This window comes from Grampus griseus, assembly GCF_964374135.1.
Source record: "Grampus griseus genome assembly, chromosome: 1".
In the NCBI taxonomy this organism is placed as follows: Eukaryota; Metazoa; Chordata; class Mammalia; order Artiodactyla; family Delphinidae; genus Grampus; species Grampus griseus.
Genome location: NC_139017.1, coordinates 69,622,342 through 69,645,035, shown reverse-complemented (window position 1 = coordinate 69,645,035; position 22,694 = coordinate 69,622,342). Strand labels below are relative to the sequence as shown.

The window sequence follows — 22,694 nt, the reverse complement described above, 5'->3', positions numbered from 1 at the left end:
ATTAGTTATCTATTTTATATATAGTAGTGTGTCTATGTCAATCTCAATCTCCCAATTTATCCCCCCTCACCCTTACTGCCTGGTGACCATAAGTTTGTTTTCTACATTTGTGACTCTATTTCCATACTGTAAATAAGTTCATTTGTACCACTTTTTTAGGTTCCACATATAAGCGATATCATATGATATTTGTCTTTCTCTGTCTGACTTACTTCACTCAGTATGACAGTCTGTAAGTCCATCCTCGTTGCTGCAAATGGCATTATTCCGTTCCTTTTTATGGCTGACTAATATTTCATTGTATATATGTACCGCATCTTCTTTATCCATTCTCTACATGGAGCTTTTTGTATGCCGTGTAGTTGCCTTTTTATTGTTGTGGCCTGAGCAGGTTGTTGTAGGACTTTGCTTCTCGTGTCCATTTGAGGGTTTACTGTGGCAAGTTGCTGCTACTTAGGATGGCTTTGTCCAAGTCAAGTGACTATTTTTATACAGATGAGTGTCATAGGTCAGTTTCTAAGGAAACATACTCAGGTGGATGTCTGCATGCAGAAGGCTTGCTGGGGGTGCTTTCAGGAACAGCAGGACTGAGGAGAGGGGGAAGTTGAACTGTGATGCAGTTTCAGTAGAGGATTTAGTCAAACTCACAGAGAGTTCTGGAGCTAGGATGACCCTTCAGAGACTTCCTAAAACTAGGTAATGGGACTTAACTTTTTACTCACATATTTGGTATGTGCTCTCAGGGAAGGGATGTCCCCTTGGACAGAGCAACTCTCCCACTGAAGGCAATGCCTGGAGAGGGACATGTCTGTGAGCTGTCAGCAGCCAACACTCCCTCAGGCTGAGGGAAACACTTATGTTTGTCCTGAAGGGGGTACACTGGTGGCTCCACAGCATCCACTAGAGCAAGAGTGCATTTCTATGGAAGTAGAGATTTACTTGCCAAGGCTTAAGTAAACACACAGGCCTCAAAAACAAAGTTAGTGTTGAAAACACAGGCCACAAAGCAAATCGTAGGAAATGTGCATGAGATTCTATGAGCAATGACCTTCAATTAGGCTGCCTCAGGAGGAATGGCTGAGGCAAATTATCTGTTAAAGGAATCAGAGACTGTTAGATATAGAGTATTTTAAAGCATTAGGCAACAAAACAATTAGTGCCCGTTTTTGCCTTGGTTTTCAGTCTGGACTAGGTGTGCAGCTTAGATAAGGTGCCCCAAATTTGGTTCCTCTCCTATATTATTTTGAACTAGCTTCATGGTCAAGGAGACCTGTGAAGAAATTCACCTTGAATTCACGTGTTTTATACACATGCTCAGGGGTCACTTCCCACTATAGAGTCTCAACTTGCCTGTACCAGTGTTGTTGTTGCCTAGATTTCTGAGACATAAATTGAGGCTCCACACATGAAAGGATGGTAGGTTTTATTAATGAACAATTTTTTAAAAAGTAGAGGCCTTCTGCTTCTAGAAATGATGGACTATCTAATTTGAACCAACTCTCTTGTCAAGGACAAGTAGAAAACACGAGAAAATATAAAATAAAATCTGCCTGAAGACATTGAAGAACCAACAAAGGAGAAATAAATTACTGGGTCAATATCTAGGAGAAGACAGAAATTCACAGAATGAGCCCTGTAGTTGGGGCTGCTTTTCCAGTAAAAGCATCTGCTGATTCCATGAGAGGCAGATAAAAACACTGAGAAGTTCAGCAAAGCTTTCACCAGACTTGCAAATCGTCAAAGATATCACTGGTGCCTGAACTTTAGGTTACCATCTTAAAGGGCTGCATCTGAAGTAAGTGTGAAGCAGAAGGACAGTAACTTCGCATTCTATATACTTTGATCTGTGCACATTCTTTTTAAAATTTTCGTATTAAAAGATATAGTAAAAGCCTATCTATAAATAGTTTTAAAATACCATACAAAAATGGTACTATTACTTTTCAGTCTCCAACAAAACATTGGAGTGTATTGAAAATATAAATATGAAATTAAAACCATTGTTAAATATAAGAGAAGAAGTGCTTATGCCATCATGGGATTAGGAATTCAATTTGTGGTAATCTTCAATACTTCTTTGGAAAATTTGAAGATATTAATAAAATTATGGGTTCCAGAAAACAAGCCAAATGTATACTTCCAAAAATATCCTTTAAGTTGATGGACTTGGTACTAGTTTGCCATGGTATTTAGTAAAATTAATACCATAAGCAGAATGATATTAGAATCCCAATCCAATGTACTTAATTCCTTCCAAGCTTCAAAGGATTAAGGCATTCTTTAAAGAAAAATGAAGTGATATGTCAATAAGAAGATATTATGGATGTTAACAAATTATAATTTTTAAATTTTGACTCCAAATCTTACAATATAAAGTCAGTCTTTACTTTGCATAATAGTGTGGGACGCTAAAAAATGATCATGCAAAGTGAAACCAAGCAAAAGACCTAAATAATCAATGGGAAAATTATGATCATTCCATCACCTTTAAAAATTTTTGTCGAAACATTAAAAAACCCTCTTACTGTTGGTTATAAACACACAGTTGACTCTTGAGCAATGTGAGGGTCGCAGTCATAAAATCTGTGTATAACTGTACAGCTGGCCCTCTGTGTCTGTGTTTGCATATCTGTGGATTCAACCAACTGTGGATTGTGTAGTACTGTATTTATTGAAAAAAATCTATGTAAAAGTGGACTCACGTAGTTTAAACCTATGTTGTTTTGGGGTCAACTGTATAGGGATATTGAAAAAAATAGTAACACTAGTATTAATTTAGGATGTTGTCACTGAAAATGATAAAAATGTCCAGAATTTAAATGTTTTATTTTCTTGTAAATATTTACCAAGAGCGGTTTGAACTGTGCTTGCCTTATTTTCATTCTATAACTTATAGATATGGAGTATCTTTTCTATGCCTTGGTGAATTTTCATAATTCTTTCTAAGATTGGGCCAGCTTCCAATTTACACTTTGAGTTTTTGATACATTGAGAGTTCTTTAAATGTGAAGTTTTCTGTAGGCGTCACTTCGTCTGGGACACCTTCATCCTTCTCATTTATATTGATAAGTTTGCCTTCACTAAGTTCCTCTAGGTTCGTATCTATAATTTCTCAGCCAGTGGCAGTGTCAACATTCCCCATGTCTGCTATTTCTTCTATGACTTTATGTACATTCAATTCAAATCTCACTTCCAGCATTTTCATTTTCATCTTTCTTGACCGATTCCCTCTTTCTATTATTCTTCATTTAAATGTCACACGGATTTATTATGGGGATACAAGGAGATAACGCAAGTACAGTTGACCCTGGAACAATGTGGGGTTAGGGGGACCAACTCTTTGCGCAATTGAAAATCCACATGTAACTTTACAGTTGGCCCTCCGAACCCACAGTTCTGCATGTGCAGATTCACCCAACCTCTGATCGTGTAGTACTGTGACTGTATTTACTGAAAAAAAAAAAATTCACATATAAGTGGACTCATGCAGTTCAAACCATATTGTTCAAGGGTCAACTGTACACATTTTGCTGTCCATGCATGGAACAGAATTAACAGCCACTGACAGACTGTGAAAGAAGTGTTGTGATTGGTCACTGATGTCATTGGTTACTGATTGCACTTTTATTATTTCCATAGTCGTTCATAGAATGAAGAGTTACTAGTAAAGTTTGTGCTTTGTTCAATTACTAATCTTTAGTATACTGTGGCAACTGAAATTGAGCCATGTTGTTGGGGGATTGGCATTATTTAAATAAACCATGGTAACTGGGTTTGTTTTTGTTTTTTTTTTTTTTTCGGTACGCGGGCCTCTCACTGTTGCGGCCTCTCCCGCTGCGGAGCACAGGCTCTGGACGCGCAGGCTCAGCGGCCATGGCTCACGGGCCCAGCCGCTCGGTGGCATGGGGGATCTTCCCGGACCGGGGCACGAACCCGTGTCCCCTGCATCGGCAGGCGGACTCTCAACCACTGCGCCACCAGGGAAGCCCAAACCATGGTAACTGAAATTTGTGTATACTGAAATTGTGCAAAGCAAGGACTGCCTATATTAGAAAAAAGAAGATTGTATTGGTCATGGATCCCTAGAATTCAGGTTTGTGTCTTCTTCTGCCAAGCGACCAGCTTGAAACCAATATTTTTTTCAGTTGTAAGATACTTAATATTTATTTATTTTGTACATCTTTACTGGAGTATAATTGCTTTACAATGGTGTGTTAGTTTCTGCTTTATAACAAAGTGAATCAGTTATACATATACATATGTTCCCATATCTCTTCCCTCTTGTGTCTCCCTCCCTCCCACCCTCCCTATCCCACCCCTCCAGGCGGTCACAAAGCACCGAGCTGATCTCCCTGTGCTGTGCGGCTGCTTCCCACTAGCTATCTACCTTACGTTTGGTAGTGTATATATGTCCATGCCACTCTCTCGCTTTGTCACAGCTTACCCTTCCCCCTCCCCATATGCTCAAGTCCATTCTCTAGTAGGTCTGTGTCTTTATTCCTGTCTTACCCCTAGGTTCTTCATGACTTTTTTTTTTCTTAAATTCCATATATATGTGTTAGCATATGGTATTTGTCTCTCTTTCTGACTTACTTCACTCTGTATGACAGACTCTAGGTCTATCCACCTCATTACAAATAGCTCAATTTCATTTCTTTTTATGGCTGAGTAATATTCCGTTGTATATATGTGCCACATCTTCTTTATCCTTTCATCCAATGATGGACACTTAGGTTGTTTCCATCTCTGGGCTATTGTAAATAGAGCTGCAATGAACATCTTGGTACATGACTCTTTTTTTTTTTTTTTCGTATTTTTTTTTAACATCTTTATTGGGGTATAATTGCTTTACAATGGTGTGTTAGTTTCTGCTTTGTAACAAAGTGAATCAGTCATACATAAACATATGTTCCCATATGTCTTCCCTCTTGCGTCTCCCTCCCTATCCCACCCCTCCAGGCTGTCACAAAGCACCGAGCCAATATCCCTGTGCCATGCTGCTGCTTCCCACTAGCTATCTACCTTACTACGTTTGTTAGTGTGTATATGTCCATGACTCTCTCTCGCCCTGTCACAGCTCACCCTTCCCCCTCCCCATAACCTCAAGTCCGTTCTCTAGGAGGTCTGCGTCTTTATTCCTGCCTTACCCCTAGGTTCTTCATGACATTTTTTTTTAAATTCCATATATATGTGTTAGCATACGGTATTTGTCTTTTTCTTTCTGACTTACTTCACTCTGTATGACAGACTCTAGGTCTATCCACCTCATTACAAATAGCTCAATTTCGTTTCTGAGTAATATTCCATTGTATATATGTGCCACATCTTCTTTTTTTTTTTTTTTTTTTTTGGTAGGAAAGGAAAGGTTGTTTTATTCAGGAGGCTGGGAACCTGGGGAGAAGGCAGACTTATGTCCAAAAGCCAACTCCCCACTGCCAGCCAGCGGACCAGAGCTTTTAGGGACATATAGGCAGATGGAGGGGGCTACATGTAGAATGGCACAGTCAGCTCTGACAGTCATCTTGAAATTGTTCATGCAGTGGTCTGATCAGTGTCATCTTGATTTTTTTTAGTACAATTAATCTTCATTTCCAGGCTTGGTGTGTTCCTATGTCTTTGAGGACAGTTCTTGGAATTGTGTAAGATGGAGCAGCTTAGGTCATAGCTACAATCTGGTCATCATGTAGTTAAACTCTTCCACCTTGTGAGGGTTTCAGTATCTGCAAAACTGCTCAACAGATATGCCTCAGAATACCCTTGAGGAGGAACTAAATGTCCTTGATTTTGTTTAATGGCTAAACTATTATTATTTTGTCTTGTTTGACTGCTTTTCTTTGCTTTTGCATTTTCTCACTTCTCTGATTAAATTTATTCTTTAGCTCAAGTTTTTCTACAGACAGGAGGCAGGCAGAGGACGTGGGAGGGTGTTTCTGCCCTGGGAAGGCCCCATAGGGTCCTGCTCTGTTACAAAAGTAATAGAACCCCAATTCTAATTAGTTCATGTAAAAGAAAAAAAAGGAGACGTTAAGTGCTTATATAACTATACCACAAGAGGAGAGGCACTAAAGCTGGCCTTCAGAATACCTAGAATCAGGTGAGTCAGTCTGTCTGCCCAGCTGTTTCTCATATGCATTCTCTCTCTTGATCTTACCCCTTACTCTTTGCCTCTTGTTCTCTTTCTCTCTTCCATGTTGGCTTTGTTCTCTCCCATTGCAGGCAGTTTCTGTGTAGGATAGGGGGCATGGCTGCCAGCAGCCTAAGGTCACATCTTCAAATCTTCACAGAGAGGAGAGAAATATTATCCAATATCTCCCATTATAAAACATACAAGGGATGGCTTTCTGGGGTCCTGCTTGGGTATTTTTCCCTGAATCAATCATGATGTCTGGGAAGGAGGATTACATAATACAGGTAATGGTCTCCCTCTCTGGAGTCTGTTATTGTTATTTGCTTGTTTATTTGGACTGGCTGGATTATTTTAGTAAACTTTATATTCCCTGACAGTGTGAAGCCTCTGATGCTACTCCTTAGGGAGTGTATCTCAGGGTATGCCCACAGTTACTCTTTCCATGACTACACCCAGCTATTAAAATCCACTAATGTCTAGGAGTGGAAGAGAACTGGTCCCCCCAAAGCAGGTGGACAGGTAGCCCAGACAGACTGCTGTAGCAATGCCAAATATTAGGCAACTATACCAATTGTGTCTACCATGTGAAAACACTTAAGGGACTTAAGAGACTATTAAATTACAGAATGCACCACTAAGGTAGGACATAGACACTTAACAAAATATTCCAAAGCAGGAATACTCTCAGCTCTCAGTGAGGATTAGATGAAGGATTAATATGATCATCTAACTTCTCTCACTTCTTTGGGTTCAATGATTACAGTTACAGTACTCTCTTGGAAAACAGTTAAAGCCTAACAGTGTTTCCAAGATCACTAACTGTCCCTAATTTTCTTTTTTTTTTTTTTAACATCTTTATTGGGGTATAATTGCTTTACAATGGTGTGTTAGTTTCTGCTTTGTAACAAAGTGAATCACTTATACATATACATATGTTCCCATATCTCTTCCCTCTTGCGTCTCCCTCCCTCCCACCCTCCCTATCCCACCCCTCCAGGCTGTCACAAAACACCGAGCCAATATCCCTGTGCCATGCGGCTGCTTCTCACTAGCTATCTACCTTACTACGTTTGTTAGTGTGTATATGTCCATGACTCTCTCTCGCCCTGTCACAGCTCACCCTTCCCCCTCCCCATAACCTCAAGTCTGTTCTCTAGGAGGTCTGCGTCTTTATTCCTGCCTTACCCCTAGGTTCTTCATGACATTTTTTTTTCTTAAATTCCATATATATGTGTTAGCATACGGTATTTGTCTTTTTCTTTCTGACTTACTTCACTCTGACAGACTCTAGGTCTATCCACCTCATTACAAATAGCTCAATTTCGTTTCTTTTTATGGCTGAGTAATATTCCATTGTATATATGTGCCACATCTTCTTTATCCATTCATCCGATGATGGGCACTTAGGTTGTTTCCATCTCCGGGCTATTGTAAATAGAGTTGCAATGAACATTTTGGTACATGACTCTTTTTGAATTTTGGTTTTCTCAGGGTATATGCCCAGTAGTGGGATTGCTGGGTCATATGGTAGTTCTATTTGTAGTTTTTTAAGGAACCTCCATACTGTTCTCCATAGTGGCTGAACCAATTCACATTCCCACCAGCAGTGCAAGAGTGTTCCCTTTTCTCCACACCCTCTCCAGCATTTATTGTTTCTAGATTTTTTGATGATGGCCATTCTGACTGGTGTGAGATGATATCTCATTGTAGTTTTGATTTGCATTTCTCTAATGATTAATGATGTTGAGCATTCTTTCATGTGTTTGTTGGCAGTCTGTATATCTTCTTTGGAGAAATGTCTATTTAGGTCTTCTGCCCAGTTTTGGATTGGGTTGTTTGTTTTTTGTTATTGAGCTGCATGAGCTGCTTATAAATTTTGGAGATTAATCCTTTGTCAGTTGCTTCAGTTGCAAATATTTTCTCCAATTCTGAGGGTTGTCTTTTGGTCTTGTTTATGGTTTCCTTTGCTGTGCAAAAGCTTTGAAGTTTCATTAGGTCCCATTTGTTTATTTTTGTTTTTATTTCCATTTCTCTAGGAGGTGGGTCAAAAGGATCTTGCTGTGATTTATGTCAGATACTTAATATTTAAAAGACACAACAGAAGTGACAGTAAATTTCAATTTTTAAAAAGCTGACAAACAAGGATATATTGTACAACACAGAGAATATAGCCAATATTTTATAATAACTATAAATGGAGTGTAACCTATAAAAATTGTGAATCAGTATGCTGTATGCCTGTAATTTATATAAAATTGTACATCAACTATACTTCAATTTAAAAAAAGCTAGATAAAAGCTAGATAAAAAGCTAGATAAAAAATTCTAGAAATAATACATCATCCAGAGAAATAATTTAAAAATGATCATTTTATTTAGAGAACATGGAAAGATAATCCAGTCTGTTGTCCAGCATAAATTGATCAGAATTGTTTTTCTTTTTTACTGATTGCTGAGAAAAAAAACTTTATGTATTCTATGGGTTTGGGCAAATATAGAGTGGCATATATCCATCATTATAATATCATATAGAGTATTTTCACCATCCTAAAAATCCTCTGTGCCCTACCTATTCATGCCTCCTCTCCTGGAACCACTTTTTTGATATTAATTTCTTGGATTGGGCATTCCAAATTAATTAGAATATTTTCAATGCCAAACTCATGTGAGGCAAACCTGTGATTAAGAAATTTCATAAGAATAATTTAAGAAATTCCTAGGCAGAGCATAAGGTAACCATAACATTCCTTGTTATTTCCCTGTTCAGTTGGATGGATTTTTTTTTCTGGTCCAGTTTCACTGAGGGTGTAGTAGAAAGTCTCATGACAACCTGCATTTTTTTTTTGGTGGGGGGGGGTGATCTCAAGACATTACCTCTTCACCCATGTGGCTACTGTAGACAAAAGCCTTGGGAACCAACCCTCGACAATGCCCTGGGAAGCTTCTATTTCCCTCTCTTGTTTTCAATGTCTTATTTGATTTGCTTCTTGAAGACTTTCTTATCATCTTGTAAGGTCAGCATATACATGTATAAATAATTTATAAAACTATAGCTTACCTGGCATATCGCTGTCTTGTGGTAGTTTTTTCTTGTTCATTTCTTGGCTTCTATTTTGCAAAAAAAAAAAAAAAAGCATCTTGCCTGTTGTTCATATATTTACACAAAGAAATCTAACGGTCTAATGATAAGGCAATGCTTTATGTTTCAAAATTTAGCCAAGGTGGTGAGCAGCACTTAGAATGAATGGATAAATTAGGGAGGAGTGGTGACAAAATAGAGATGAGACCTTGGGGACTCAGATTAAGGGTAAATAGAGAACATTATGGAGCCATAGAAAAGTAAGAAATGAGGCCCAGGAGGCACAGAAAGAAAAGACTATGTAAATAAAAACGAATGTGAACACAGACCGAGTCAAAGAATGTTAAAGTTGAAGCAGAATTGGAGAATGTCAAGTTCTTTTAGTCCAATCATTTTGCAGTGGGAGAAATTGAGACCTAGGGCAGTGATCAATGCATTCTAGTAAGTGATTTACCCTAGATCTCAGGGTGGGACCCTTCCTACTGCTGTAGGTGTGAGATGGGGGAGGACACAGGACAGAGGCAGGGACTGCTGCTGGGAGCCAGAAAGTGGAGAGAATAGCTTGAAGACGAGCTAATGGGGAAATGAAAGGCCAAGTAAAAGGCATGTTGTGGAAGGCAGTGGGGTTTCTAGAATAGGGAAGTGTGCAGAGGGTGAGGTTTCTGCTGACAGAGAGGGGATGAGGGGTAGAGTGTGACACTGGGGCAGGGACAGGACACTGGAGTGCTGAGGACAGTGCTCTCTAGCAGGAAAACCACCCACTGAGGTGAGCTTGGGGGAGGGCCAGGTAAGAGCCCAGGGAAAGGCAAGCATGAGGATGCCTGTGGCCTGCGCACCAATGGGGTGAGAAGAGGGAGCTTGGGGAAGGCTGGTGACAGAGGAAGAGCACTGGGCTCCCCCAGGACAGCCAGGACCCTCAGCCAGGCTGGATTCTAATCAGAGGATGTCCCACCCATCTCAGATTATTCTTTGGGGGTCCTGTGTGTCTAGAGGGCCTATATAACCATCTCCTTCTCTCTCTATTGCATGTCATACAGATTTCAGACTCTTGCATTTATGTTCATAAGTGTTCACTGGTACAAATTGTCTTGTCAATTTCCCTTTTTCACAGATCCCACTCCTTTCACCTCCCCCACCCTTTTTCTTGTAGAATGATATATCTATATGAGCCTTTTTATATAAAATTGACATACATAGTAGGAGTTTGGATTATTTTTCATGAAAGTAATTGAAATATTTTAAGCATCAGCTTGACATGATCAGGTGTACATTTTTATAGCAATTCTGAACCAGAGTGCTGAACAGATGGGGAGAGGGTTTGGATTGCGTTGCACGAATAAGGGCTTGTGGCAGTGACCTGGGTCACATAGGATGAAAGCATTTGGCATTTGGGTCCCAGAATCAAATACGATAAAGCAGTGATTTAAATGCTTTGCATGCATGTAAATGATTGTCAACACACACCCACACTCAGAAACCATAATGTGGGTTAGAGAGACTAGGTAAGAGGGATGAGATAAGAAAGAGGGGCCATTGAGAACGTTGGGAAGAGGTAATGGCAAAGTGCCAGAGGAAAGGGGCAGTGAGGAGGGAGGTCCAGTTGGGTGTATAAACCAAAGGAATTCTTCTGGATTAAAAGAGACTGGAAGCAGAGCAATTGTTTAATATTACCCTCTTATTTAACAGATGTGGAAATAAAGGATTGGGGAGGTGAGATAACCTTTTAACATCACACGGGAGCTTTTCCGAAGTAATAAATATGAAGAAAGCTGAGGTCAAGGAGAACAGCTGGAAGCCAGAGACTTTAAAAAAAATCTGCAAGTCAAGGGCTGGAGCGGAAATGAGAGGCAGAGTGGGAGGACAGAGCTGTAGAAGACACAGTATTTCTGTGACGTGCAGTGTGGGTGAGGAAGAGATTTGTCAGTTGGCAGAGAGAGGAAGTCACTATAGAGTACTGAGAAAAAGGTTTGCTGAAATTAGAGATCAAACAGCACCTCTGAGGGTCAGAAGTTCCCAATGAAATGCTGCTTCTGCCACTTCTATTGCTAGCAGTTATCGTCCCAGGTGGTGAAAATGAGGATGGTAAGAGGAACTCTGGAAGCTCCCAGAACAGGTGCAGGGGGTCTGGATGAAAGCATGCTGCACCGATCACTAAGGGTCAGGGCCCTCGTGTCTCCAGCCCTCTCCCCCCATTCTGGAGGTTGGGGATGGAGCTAGAAGCCTTGGGGCAGGAAAATGTCTTAGGCTCTGTGTTGTTGTTCAGACTCTGGGTTCTTTATCATTTCATCCTGATTCTTTCTTTCTCCTCACTCTTCTTATCCTTCCACCACCCACAGCCTTCCAGGGGCCAACCTCTTACCGTATTATCCAGACTTTGACCTTTGCCAACGGCACCTGGGCACAATATAAAGTCTCAGGCTGGTTGGATGATTTTCAGATTCATGGCTGGGACAATGACTCGGGCAAAGCCGTTTTCCTGAAGCCCTGGTCAAAGGGCAACTTCAGTAATGAGGAGTTGATTGAGCTGGAGGACCTATTCCAAGCCTACTTCATTGGATTCACCAAGGAACTGCAGGACTATGTCAGTAAAGTCCAGATTGAATGTGAGTACAGTCCTCTGCTCCGGGGAGATTCCCAGTGGTTTTTCTCTCTCCTGGTTAAGGCTATTACTCTCTTGGATCTTGGTCCCATCCTCCAACTTTACCCAACTGCATGCACACACTTCTCCAGAGTAGTCTCCAACTCTGACTCCACACCTCCAACAAGTATCCCAGATTCTTCCTGTTTCTTGCACCCCTGTGTGATAAATGAAGATCCCCCTTTGTAACCATCTCCTGGTTTGTTTGTGCATAACTGGCTTCTCTCTAACCCCAAGGACAAAGCCCTCAATTCTCCACTCTGTGCCTGAGTGAACTGAAGTGTGACTTCCTCCTCCTCCAATCCGTCTCCTCAAGCATCTCCTGCCTGATCCCTTCTCTCAGTGTAACTCTCCCCTTCAGCCTGGGATGCTGAACTCCTGAGTCCATCACAAGCTGCTCCCCTTCTCCCCTCATGCCCACCCTACAGCCTTACAGCAGACCGTCCCCACCATTTATGACATGCATACCTTTCCCCAATGCTCTTCTTTCTGGAAAGGCTCTGAATACTGCAATTAGTTTTTGAGTCATCTCACATCTCAGACCTTTCTCCCACCCCCCAAATCCAAAGCCCCACGTCCTTTCCCCATAACTTTCTTTCTTGTTTGCTTTTTAGTAACTTTGTCCCTGTTTTCCTTGTATCCAGACCCCTTTGTGATCCAGTACATAGGAGGCTGTGAGTTGCATTCTGGGAAGTCCATAGGAAGCTTTTTGAGGGGAGCTTTAGGAGGACTGGATTTCGCGAGCATTAAGAATCATTCATGTGCACCTGCCCCAGAGGGCGGCAGCAGGGCGCAGCAGTTCTGTGCATTCGCCTCTCAGTACAAAGGCATCCAGGGTATCATAGAGACGCTCCTCTCAGACACCTGCCCTCGGTTTCTCCTTGGTGTCCTTGATGCAGGGAAGGCCGAACTACAGAGGCAAGGTTAGTTCTTTTCTCTTCATAAGACTTTTCTATTTCATGTCCTGCCACCTTCTTTGAATTCAAGAGTAGGAGGTACCTAAGGAGAGAGGGGCTTAATCAATAAATGATTTGATTCCCCTAAGAGTAGAAGAGGTCACTGTCCAAACCTGTGGGTTTCTGAATACCTATGCTCTAGATTAGAGTCATAATCTGACAGTCTCCCTGCCTCTTCCTGCCCCAGTGAAGCCCGAGGCCTGGCTGTCCAGTGACCCCAGTCCTGGGCCTGGCCGTCTGCTGCTGGTGTGCCATGTCTCAGGATTCTACCCGAAACCTGTGTGGGTGATGTGGATGAGGGGCGAGCAGAAGCAGTCTGGCACTCGGCAAGGTGATACTGTGCCCAATGCTGATGGGACATGGTATCTCCGAGTAACCCTGGATGTGACGGCTGGGGAGGAGACTGGCCTGAGTTGCCGAGTGAAGCACAGCAGTCTAGGAGACCAGGACATCATCGTCTACTGGGGTGAGGAAGGACTGGGGCCCAGCTGGGAATGGGAGGAGATGGTCCTCAAGCACAGAGGAGGGGACTGGGAAAATGGAGGGATTTGATGGATGAGATAGGGAGGGACGGGGGGGAGAAAGGAATGGAGAGAGGGAAGGAGAGAGAGAGAGACAGAGAGTCAGAGAGAGAAAAAGAGACAGAGAGACAGAAGTTGAGATTTATTCCTGGGACTACAGTTCCAAGAGGAATGAAAATAGATGATCTAAGGTATAGAAGAGATAAGAATGAAGGACTTATAGACTGGGTGGGATGGGGTAAGAGGGAGAGACAAAGGGTGGCTGTGAATATATGATATCCAGCAATATGAGAGAGAGAATCACAGATGCCTATGCATCAGAAGCTGATAGTGGTGGTGCTGACACTCGGGTGGGTAACAAAGCCAGGAGAACTAGAGAATGGGTTTGAAGTGACATCCCTGTGTCCTCTCCCAATTGCCAGGTCACCCCACCTCCATCAGCTTGATATTTTTGGCAATATTAGTGCCCTCCTTGGTCCTTTTGATATGTCTTGCATTACGGTTTTTGAGGCGCAGGTGAGTTTTCCTTTTTAATCTTTCTTTTTTGTCCATCCTCTCACTCTTTCCCTCCATTTTATCTATTACATATTTTAGCCTCAGTATTTCCAGCAGACCCTTTCCCCTTTCTTCCCCACTCCCATCTTTAGGTAAATCTATTTTTAAAAAATATTTATTTTTTTATTTGATTGTGCCGGGTCTTAGTTGCAGCAGGCGGACCCCTTAGTTGCAGCACGTGGATTCCTTAATTGAGGCAGGTGGGCTCCCCAGTTACGGCTCATGGGCTCCTTAGTTGTGACATACAAACTCTTAGTTGTGGCATGCGTGTGGGATCCAGTTCCCTGACCAGGGATTGACCCAGGCCTGCTGCATTGGGAACACAGAGTCTTATCCACTGCGCCACCAGGGAAGTCCTGATAAATCTATTTTTAAAAAATTGTGGTAAAATATACATGAGTTAAAAACTTACTGCATTAGCCATTTTTAAACATACAGTTTAGTAGTATTAAGTACATTCACATTTTGTGCAACCTATCTCTAGACCTTTTTTTATCTTGTAAACTAAAACTCGGCCCATTAAACCACATTCCCCATTCCTTGCTCCCCTAGTCCCTGGCAACCACCATGCTACTTTCTGTCTATATGAATCTGATTACTCTAGGTACCTCATATAAATGGAATCATCACTATTTGTCTTTTTGTGACTGGTTATTCCATTTAGCATAATGTCCTTATAATTCATTCATGTGGTGGTATATATTAGAATTTCTTTTCTTTTTAAGGCTGTTTTGTTTATCCGTTCATCTGTCAATGGACATTTGGGTTGATTCTACCTTTTGGCTATTGTGAATAATGCTGCTATGAACATGGTGTACAAATATCTCTTATGTAGAACAATTTTTTGCTTGTGATCTTAACAGGTCCTTTCAGAGTATCTCATGAGCCCTCACCATGTCTCCATTTCCATTTGGGATCAGTAACCAGGAGTCCAGAAACTCTGTCAGCCCAGGAGTCAATCTCATCATATTTCATCAAATAATCATCAGATTTGGACAAATCAGAGTGCCCATAGTTTGTAAGATTAAATCACAATTTATACGCAGAAAAATAATTAAAAATTGTTATTATGAGACAATATCAATAGTAGGAGCCACTCAGATTTCATAGATGTGAGGTGAGAAAGAATATACCTCGGAATAAGTGACATGATGTCCATGACTTAACAGTGACATCCCTTTGGCTTCTTATTTGAACTCTTTTGTTGTGATTCTGCTGAAATATCATTTGTTAAAGTGAGCTAACTATAATTATGCTGAGATAATTGTATTTGCAGAGATGCTGAACTACTTTAACATAATATCTCTGTCTCTGCTTGGATGATTTTCTAACCACGAGGGCCAGCTGAGCAGCTTCTTTCTCCAGGAGGCCTTCTTTAGTGCTACAGTGGAAGTAACCCTCCCTTGTGTGGTGTCATGCTGAGATCCACATTACTCTGTACCCACAACATTGCAGTTCTTTTTGTTTTTCTTTTCTTTCTACTTATAAGTTCCTTGAGAGAAAGGTTTGCTCTAGATGGATCCCAGGCAAGATCTCTCACTTGCATATGTGTTTGTTTAATAAAATAATCTAAGTTGCTATAACTGCCACGTTAATGGTCTTTTTTTTTTTTCAAAATTATCTCCTTCCTTTTTTTCCTCTTTAGTTGATATTCTAGATTTTCCTCCTATTGAGATATTCTCACATAGCAAAAAATATCACGCTCTCCTTGTTTCTGCCCTGAGCTCCTCTGGAGAAAACCACTTCTGCCCATATTATAACTATAGTTTACATATAAAGATTAATCAGAAAAGGATCCTGTTTCTCATTTTCCAGTGAGAATGCATGAGAGGCAGGATGGGTGAGGAGTAATAGTGCAGATGGGTTGTTAAATATTCAAGCAAAGAGTCAAGAGGGCTTTTCTTGCTCTCAGGGACTTTGATATCTGTGGTTTATCAAGTCAGTTACATTGTTGACTTTATTGATTCTTTTGCTTATTCCACAGTTTCCTAGAAACCTCATTTAAAAAATCCAAACTCATTTAATTAAAAGAATAGGAAGGGAGAAGAGGGGAGAATTTGGGTATATATATATATAAATTTTATTTTACTGTTTGTGTTTAATGCAAATCAATTCCATAACATGAGAAGTTACTATGAACCAAAGCATAAATACACAAACACAATATACAATCCAAAATAGATGTACAGCATTCAGGTATGAAACAAAAGAGAAGGTTCGTTCACACACATAGTAGCTTGAGATCTGTTGGATATGGTTGTTCCAGTGTAGATTTCTAAAGATGGAAAAAAATGACTTTGGTTATCAAGACTATTGTGGCCATATTAGATTTTGGAACATCTAAGCATCAGTGTGTGATCATGCGAACAAAAGACTTAGGGAGTGTCTATTTTTAAAAAGGTTTCCGTGCATCAAGGCAGTTGTGAAAAGATTTACTTTCCAAAATCAAGCCCACTTTAGGCTTAGGACCAGGTTCTAACTATCTAAAAATATTGATTGATAACAGAAAGTGTTCCAAAGGTGGCTATTCAGTTTTAAAAAAAGTATTTACAGAAAAGAGTATAAAAATTTTTCTGAATTTAATGTAAGCAAGCTTCCAGTCTTCCCTTGCCAAATATATTTGATGTATAGTTTAGCTCCTTCACATATTTGCTTTTTTAATTTCAAGATTTGTCAATCTTACCTTCAAAACAGATCATTTTTTAAACTGTAAAAAGTATTCCACATTATGCAGAAATAAAAAGCATTTTGAAATTAGTTGAGATCAATATAATTCTACTCTTTGTTATCTGTTTAGCTAAATGAATCTAGTGCTCTTTTTGAATAAGAATAGTTGATAAGTATAGAAGCAAAATGTACTCATTATGCTTGGATTTGGGGTAGATTCCAATCCATCATTGCCCTGGTACATATCAATGACTATATAAAAATTCAAATGCAATGTCAAACCCAATCCCCAAGGGAAAGATTTCAGTTCCCAAGAGAACAGCGATAGCTTAACATAAAGCTTTCTCTAGGGTACATCAGCATTAAATTAGTACTGCTGAAACAACACATTGAGGATTTACAGTAGCACCTGGAAGTTCCTTCTAATGTACGTATAAATAGAATCACAGCTTTCTGTTTTACCTCATTGTTTTATGGCCTTATAAATTTAATGAGCCAAATGAAAACTGAATCTCTGTTCTACATCTCATTCTTTATCTCTACGTAAGATAAAATCTATTCTTTCAAGGTAGAGTTTTATGTGTCCATACTTCTTAAGCCACATTTGAGGAAATCATCTCTTAACTAATTTTGGATGTTGTCTCTCTTCATCTTGTACAGGAAACTCCAGCAGGTTTAATATTAGCATTCATCATCTAGTCAAACCCTTCACATGCTCTTCAAACCAATCAAATTTGGGATCCCCAGCAGTTTCTGTCAATAAAATAAGGTGTGGAACTAGCAGATTAATTCAATGAAGACCTGTTTTCTTTTTTCCTTTGTCACACTGGATGTCTGGATGCCATCTGAATTGGGTTTAGAGGATGGAGAAGTATAGATGTTTCTTGGCCTGAATCTCTTAACAATAGAGATGTAGAAGGGAGAGCGAGATCACCAAGAGACTGGCTGTTGACTGCAGAGCACAGTCATTTGCCTTGGTGGTGGCATTCGCTGGATTGGGGGCAGCTGAGGTATGCTGGGAGGAGTTTCTTGAAGGTGTTACAACAGTTGTTTGATTTGAATAAATCTGCGTAGGTAAGAGCAGTGTCAGAAGCAGCAGCCCCAGTCCGAGCCTGGCCACCATCGCTCTGCCCATGTCCGCTCCGCCGGTGTGCAGCACGTCTCCCTGGATGCGGGGTGCGTGGAGGACCGCTGGCTCCGGGCAGGTGCAGGCAAGGTCTGGGTATATTTTTTGAAGGACTTAGGAAGGGAGGTCAGAGCAAGCGGAATTTTTCGGAAGCCAGGGGTACTGGAAGCAGTTCTCCCACCTGGACATTTTAGAACAACATGGACTTTAGGATTTGGGCAGGGTAGGAAATGACTGAAGACATAGTTTTTTCTCTCTGCATTAGCACGGCTGTTTATTTCTCCAGGATGCATTAAACTCCAACTCATCTTACAGAGCCAACATGCTGTCCTATGCTTCACTGCACCTTCAGCTACAGGCCAGGGCCCTGATTAGAGTGTTTCTTGGAGTGTTGACTATGGACCACCAGCAGGAGTAGTACCTGTGAGCTTGTTAGATGAAGACATTTTCAGGCCCCACTCTAGACTTACTGAGTCAGAAAATCCTGGAATGGGAACTAGAATGCTGTGTTTTAATTAGTCTTTTAGGTTATTCAGATGAACATTTAATTTTAAGAAACTCTTGTCTAAAGATTTCTCAGGCTTTGGACTGTTGACACTTTGGGCTGCATAATTCTTTTTTTTTTTTTTTTTTTCATTTTCCACCATTTACTCTTGTTATCAAAAATAGTTCAACTCTTCTCGCAAAACAAAAACAAAATAGTACATACTGGACACATACATCACATTTTTCTTCCTATGGCTTTAGCCCACCCCCACCCACCAAAAGAGACAAAAAAAAAAAAAAACCCAACAACAACAACAAAAACAACTCTACCTGACCACATTCACAGAAAATGACACCAGGATACACTACAAAACAGAAGGTGTCATCTGCTCTGTGTCCAAAGGTTTCTTCTCCATGTCTTGTACTAGGTGAGTAACCATCATTGAACATGCTGTGTGCCAAATCAAAACATAACTTCAACATATGTCAGATCTCAGGAGAGATGGTAGTAGAAACGTAGTAGAAACTGAAAATTTTCCAGCAGTATTTTTCTTTAAATAAGCACTGTCAAAGCAGCAACTCTTCTTTTAAATCATAAGGTCATTTCTTTACAACCTAGTCAGTCCTTGTTTTATTTGGGCTGTGCTCTTTCAAGCAACTGACTAGATTTCCCTTCAACAGAATATTGTGACTCACTTATCTCCCCCATAAAAATTACAGGGAAGAAGTGCATTTAAACTGAAACATAGTTTGTGCTTTACATGCAAAAGAGTATTCTAAAGAATATCCTCCTAGCTTCAAACCCAACTAAACGCACAGGCTTCATAAAAAGGCATTTTTATTAGGCCTCTATAAAGAAGTCTCCACAATGAATAGCACCCTAAAAAAAAAAAAAAAAGGAAAGAAAGAAAAAAGCATATTCAAAATAAAGTCTGTGGCAAACAGAGGAAACGAAAATCACTTTGAAGTGGCCAATGGCGATAGGTATAATGCATAAATCTGAGTAACTTTTGGAGCATTATTCTAAAATTATTTTAAATAAATCCCAATTTCTAAATAAAACATTTAAATAATTTTTTAAAAAATTCTGTCACATACCATAGTCTAAATTCAATTACCTTCAGAATAGAACTGTTCTCCACTTCATTTATCTTATTAGAACATTGCTCAAAGTGAAGGATTTGTTTTTTTCCCTAGAAATGAGTCAGACTTAACTAAAAATGGGGATCAACTCAGAAGAGTTTTGTGGCATAAACAGCTAAAAACATCTGCAGTCTGACAGAATTTGTTTGTTCACTTTTAAAAGACAGATTTCTTCAACATTCTAATGAGGGGCAATTTTTCTTTCATAATACTGCTGATTTAAGAACTGCTACATACACCAGTAGCCAATTTTCATGATTAGAAATGGTATTATGTCAGCACAAAGGTTGAGCTGGACACATCAGCTTTTCAACAGGAGAAACATCAATGGCATCTGAAGGTAGCACTGAGTCTCCTGAACAAATTAATGGCTACTTTTTCACAAAATATGAGCACAATCTTTATGGACTGACTAGATACCACTTCCTTACATTTAATCATAAACTTTGATTATGCACAAAGCATGACCATAAACAGTGAGGTTAATGTTATTTTCCTTGCCAAAGTTCGTTTTGTATAAATCAGTTGCATCAGCATTTGTTCTCAAACTATGAGGTTCTGTAAGAACTAAGGACATATAGTTGTAGGGTTACTCCTCCATTATCTGCAAACTATTTCCCCGACACTAACACATATAACTTAGCAATGAAAACACTTGATACAAGTGATCTATATGCAGGAGCTCCGGCAAGTTAAACCAACAAAACCATAGCTGCCGTAAAACTGTAGCTATTTCCCTACCAGAGGTAGGTTTAAAGACCCACTGATTTAACAGTCGAATCTCATGTCTATAGCTTCATCCAAACTTTTATCATCATGTGTACTGGCAGCTAAAAACGTTGTTACTGGGGACCCTGTGACATTAATTACACTGGTGCTGGTACTAGCATTGCGCACAGCAATGCTAGTCACGTTAATGCCCAAAGTGAGCCTGGTCTGCTCCAAGGCCTTTTCTGGCACAGCAAATGCCTCCAGCTTCTTCTCCCCATTGGCCATATAGGAGTTTTGGCAGCCACGACATATACAATCTAAGCAGGCTTTGCGGTTAGAGTAGCAAGGGCAGCGTTGGCCGCGGCATGTAAGAACACTTGGATTTTGAGTAGCACGCCCACATTTACACCCTTTCTTTTCCTGGGGCTTTTTATACACAGTCTTGGTAGGACTTCCTGGCATAAAATGATGACTAGGAATCTTTTCCTTTACTGTTTTGTCTTTTTTAAGAATACCTGGCTTGGTTTTAGAGTGAGATTTCTTGGATCCATGTTCATGACTCTTTTTCATGCTTTTAGCAGATAAAAGTACAGTTTTGCTGATTTTGGGTGTTGTGCCTCCATTGGGAACAGTTGCTATAGGTTGAAGAGAAATTTTGCTCTCCCGTTTCACTGTCACAGGAGCAGATGCCCCCAATGTTGGGCCTCGGATAATGGTAGAAATTGGAAGTGGCTGAACTTTCTCACTGTCGCTTTCTGATCTGGATCGTTTTCTATTCAATTTTGCTACCTTCGGAGTTGCTGCTGTACATGATAACCCATGAAGTGCAGGACTGGTGGACATAAAAACATTATGGCTGAGAGACTGGGAAGAAAGCTGCAGAAAAGGTCCATTGGATACAGTGGCTTCCAAGTTGGGCTGCAAATTAGGGCAACAGACTTCTGCGTTTGAAACAGTTTCTAAGCTGCGGAGTACTTCCTCAACACTGAGTAACAAAGAGTCACCAGGTTTTATATCTTCACTGAAACTGCAAATATCAATGCCTGTGGAGCATAAGTCAGTGGCTACCGTGTCACAGACAGGTGGCAAACTGTCAGACAGATCCTCAGTTTTTATGTCAACAGTGTTACATACATTAATTGTATTTGAATGTTCAGGTGAAGGAAGATTTATACCAAATCTATCTATTGAAAGCCCATTATAAGTAGGCAAACCATTGATAACAGAACTGCCAATAGCAATGCTGAGGGTGCTTTCAGATACTGGAGATAAACTAGCTTGAGGATCAGTTGCGGGTTCTGAGGTCGAAGGTAAAGGGGAATGTGTCAAACACAAAGTAAAGGATGAATCTGAGGGTTTTTCCATCTCCTCACAAAACAATGATCCATCATTAAGCAAAGCCAAAATATCAGAAGAACAGTCGACTGCTTCTATTATATCCCGTGTTGGGCTGCATAATTCTTTGTTATGGAGGGTTGTTCAGTGCACTGCAGGATTTTTAGCAGCATCCATGGCCACTACTCACTGGGTGCCAGTAGTACCTCCCCAGTTACAATAACCAAATATATCTTCAGACATTTCCAAATGTCCCTCAGGGGCAAAATTGACCCCAGATGAGAACCAAGGTCTAAGATAATGAACAGAATTTCACCTCCTCCCTCAGCACTTAGTTGGAATAATTGGTGACCCCACTTAAATAAAGCAATAGTTTATATTTGGTGGTTGAGGAAGGAGGGACTCTGTCTTGGGGGTATGATGCCTTCAAAGCTCCAAGTTGCTATAGAATTTTGTTCCATAGGTAAAGCTGGCCCAGGAATGAAGTTCACAAATAGAACAGAATGATGACAGAGCCAAAGACCACATGTGGAGACTGACCTACCTCTGGATATTTTAGTTATATGAGCACAACAGATTTCATTTTTGCCGTACGTGGGCCTCTCACTGTTGTGGCCTCTCCCGTTGCGGAGCACAGGCTCCGGACGCGCAGGCTCAGCGGCCACGGCTCACGGGCCCAGCCGCTCCGCGGCATGTGGGATCTTCCCAGACCGGGGCACGAACCCGTGTCCCCTGCATCGGCAGGTGGACCCTCAACCACTGTGCCACCAGGGAAGCCCTCATTTTTCCTTTTAAAAGAACTGAGTTAGAATATTTACTTGCTAAAAAATTCTGATATTACTATGCTTTCTGATGTCTTGTAACAGTTTTTCCACATTCTTATTATGCCTTTCCTTGTTTTCTTTACTCTTCTTATTCTCCTCCCTCCCCCAAGTCATCATCCCTCAAAGGTGGTTTCTTGGACTTGTGATTTTCCTCTGTGTCCTTACCTTGGAAAACCTTAATTTACCCATGACTTTAACTATGACCTCTGGATGATTGACTTTCAAAAACACATCTTCAGTCTCAGAATATAAGGGCTTTTCAACTCTTTTTATATGAGAGTTTATGTGCATGTGTATGTGTTTGTGTGGTTTTTGCTAATCTATAGAAATATGTTAAAAGATATTTTGTCCTTGTTTCCAGTATCCGTGTTAAATTAACTTATTAAGTTTAATATTTTATCTGTAGGTCCTTTTGGATTTTCTATGCATACTCTCATGACAGCTCTAAATATGAAAATTCCAGTTGTTTCTTTTCAATCCTCATGATCTCTTTTATTGCATTTTCTTGCTCAATGGCACTTATTGT

General features: G+C 40.4%; 3 protein-coding genes across 3 annotated transcripts; 1 reads left to right on the top strand and 2 right to left on the bottom strand.

The window, feature by feature from the left end:
- The first annotated feature begins 11,166 nt into the window (after positions 1-11,166).
- LOC309839160 (T-cell surface glycoprotein CD1b-2-like) lies at positions 11,167-15,444 on the top strand. The gene is made up of 6 exons (XM_082680784.1): positions 11,167-11,288; positions 11,543-11,809; positions 12,489-12,767; positions 12,988-13,266; positions 13,744-13,837; positions 14,740-15,444. The coding sequence occupies exons 1-6, from the start codon at positions 11,228-11,230 to the stop codon at positions 14,759-14,761; spliced, it is 1,002 nt and encodes a 333-aa protein (XP_082536910.1). The 5' UTR covers positions 11,167-11,227; the 3' UTR covers positions 14,762-15,444.
- A 1,997-nt stretch (positions 15,445-17,441) lies between these two features.
- Positions 17,442-17,678, bottom strand: LOC309829540 (signal transducer CD24-like; the record flags this gene model as incomplete). The annotated part of the gene is made up of 1 exon (XM_082665527.1): positions 17,442-17,678. The coding sequence occupies one exon, from the start codon at positions 17,676-17,678 to the stop codon at positions 17,442-17,444; it is 237 nt and encodes a 78-aa protein (XP_082521653.1).
- Positions 17,679-19,737: 2,059 nt separating this feature from the next.
- LOC309825230 (E3 ubiquitin-protein ligase MSL2-like) lies at positions 19,738-22,459 on the bottom strand (the record flags this gene model as incomplete). The annotated part of the gene is made up of 2 exons (XM_082658739.1): positions 19,738-21,469; positions 22,354-22,459. 2 exons carry the CDS (start codon positions 22,457-22,459, stop codon positions 20,067-20,069), a joined length of 1,509 nt encoding a protein of 502 aa, XP_082514865.1. The 3' UTR covers positions 19,738-20,066.
- Positions 22,460-22,694: the final 235 nt, after the last annotated feature.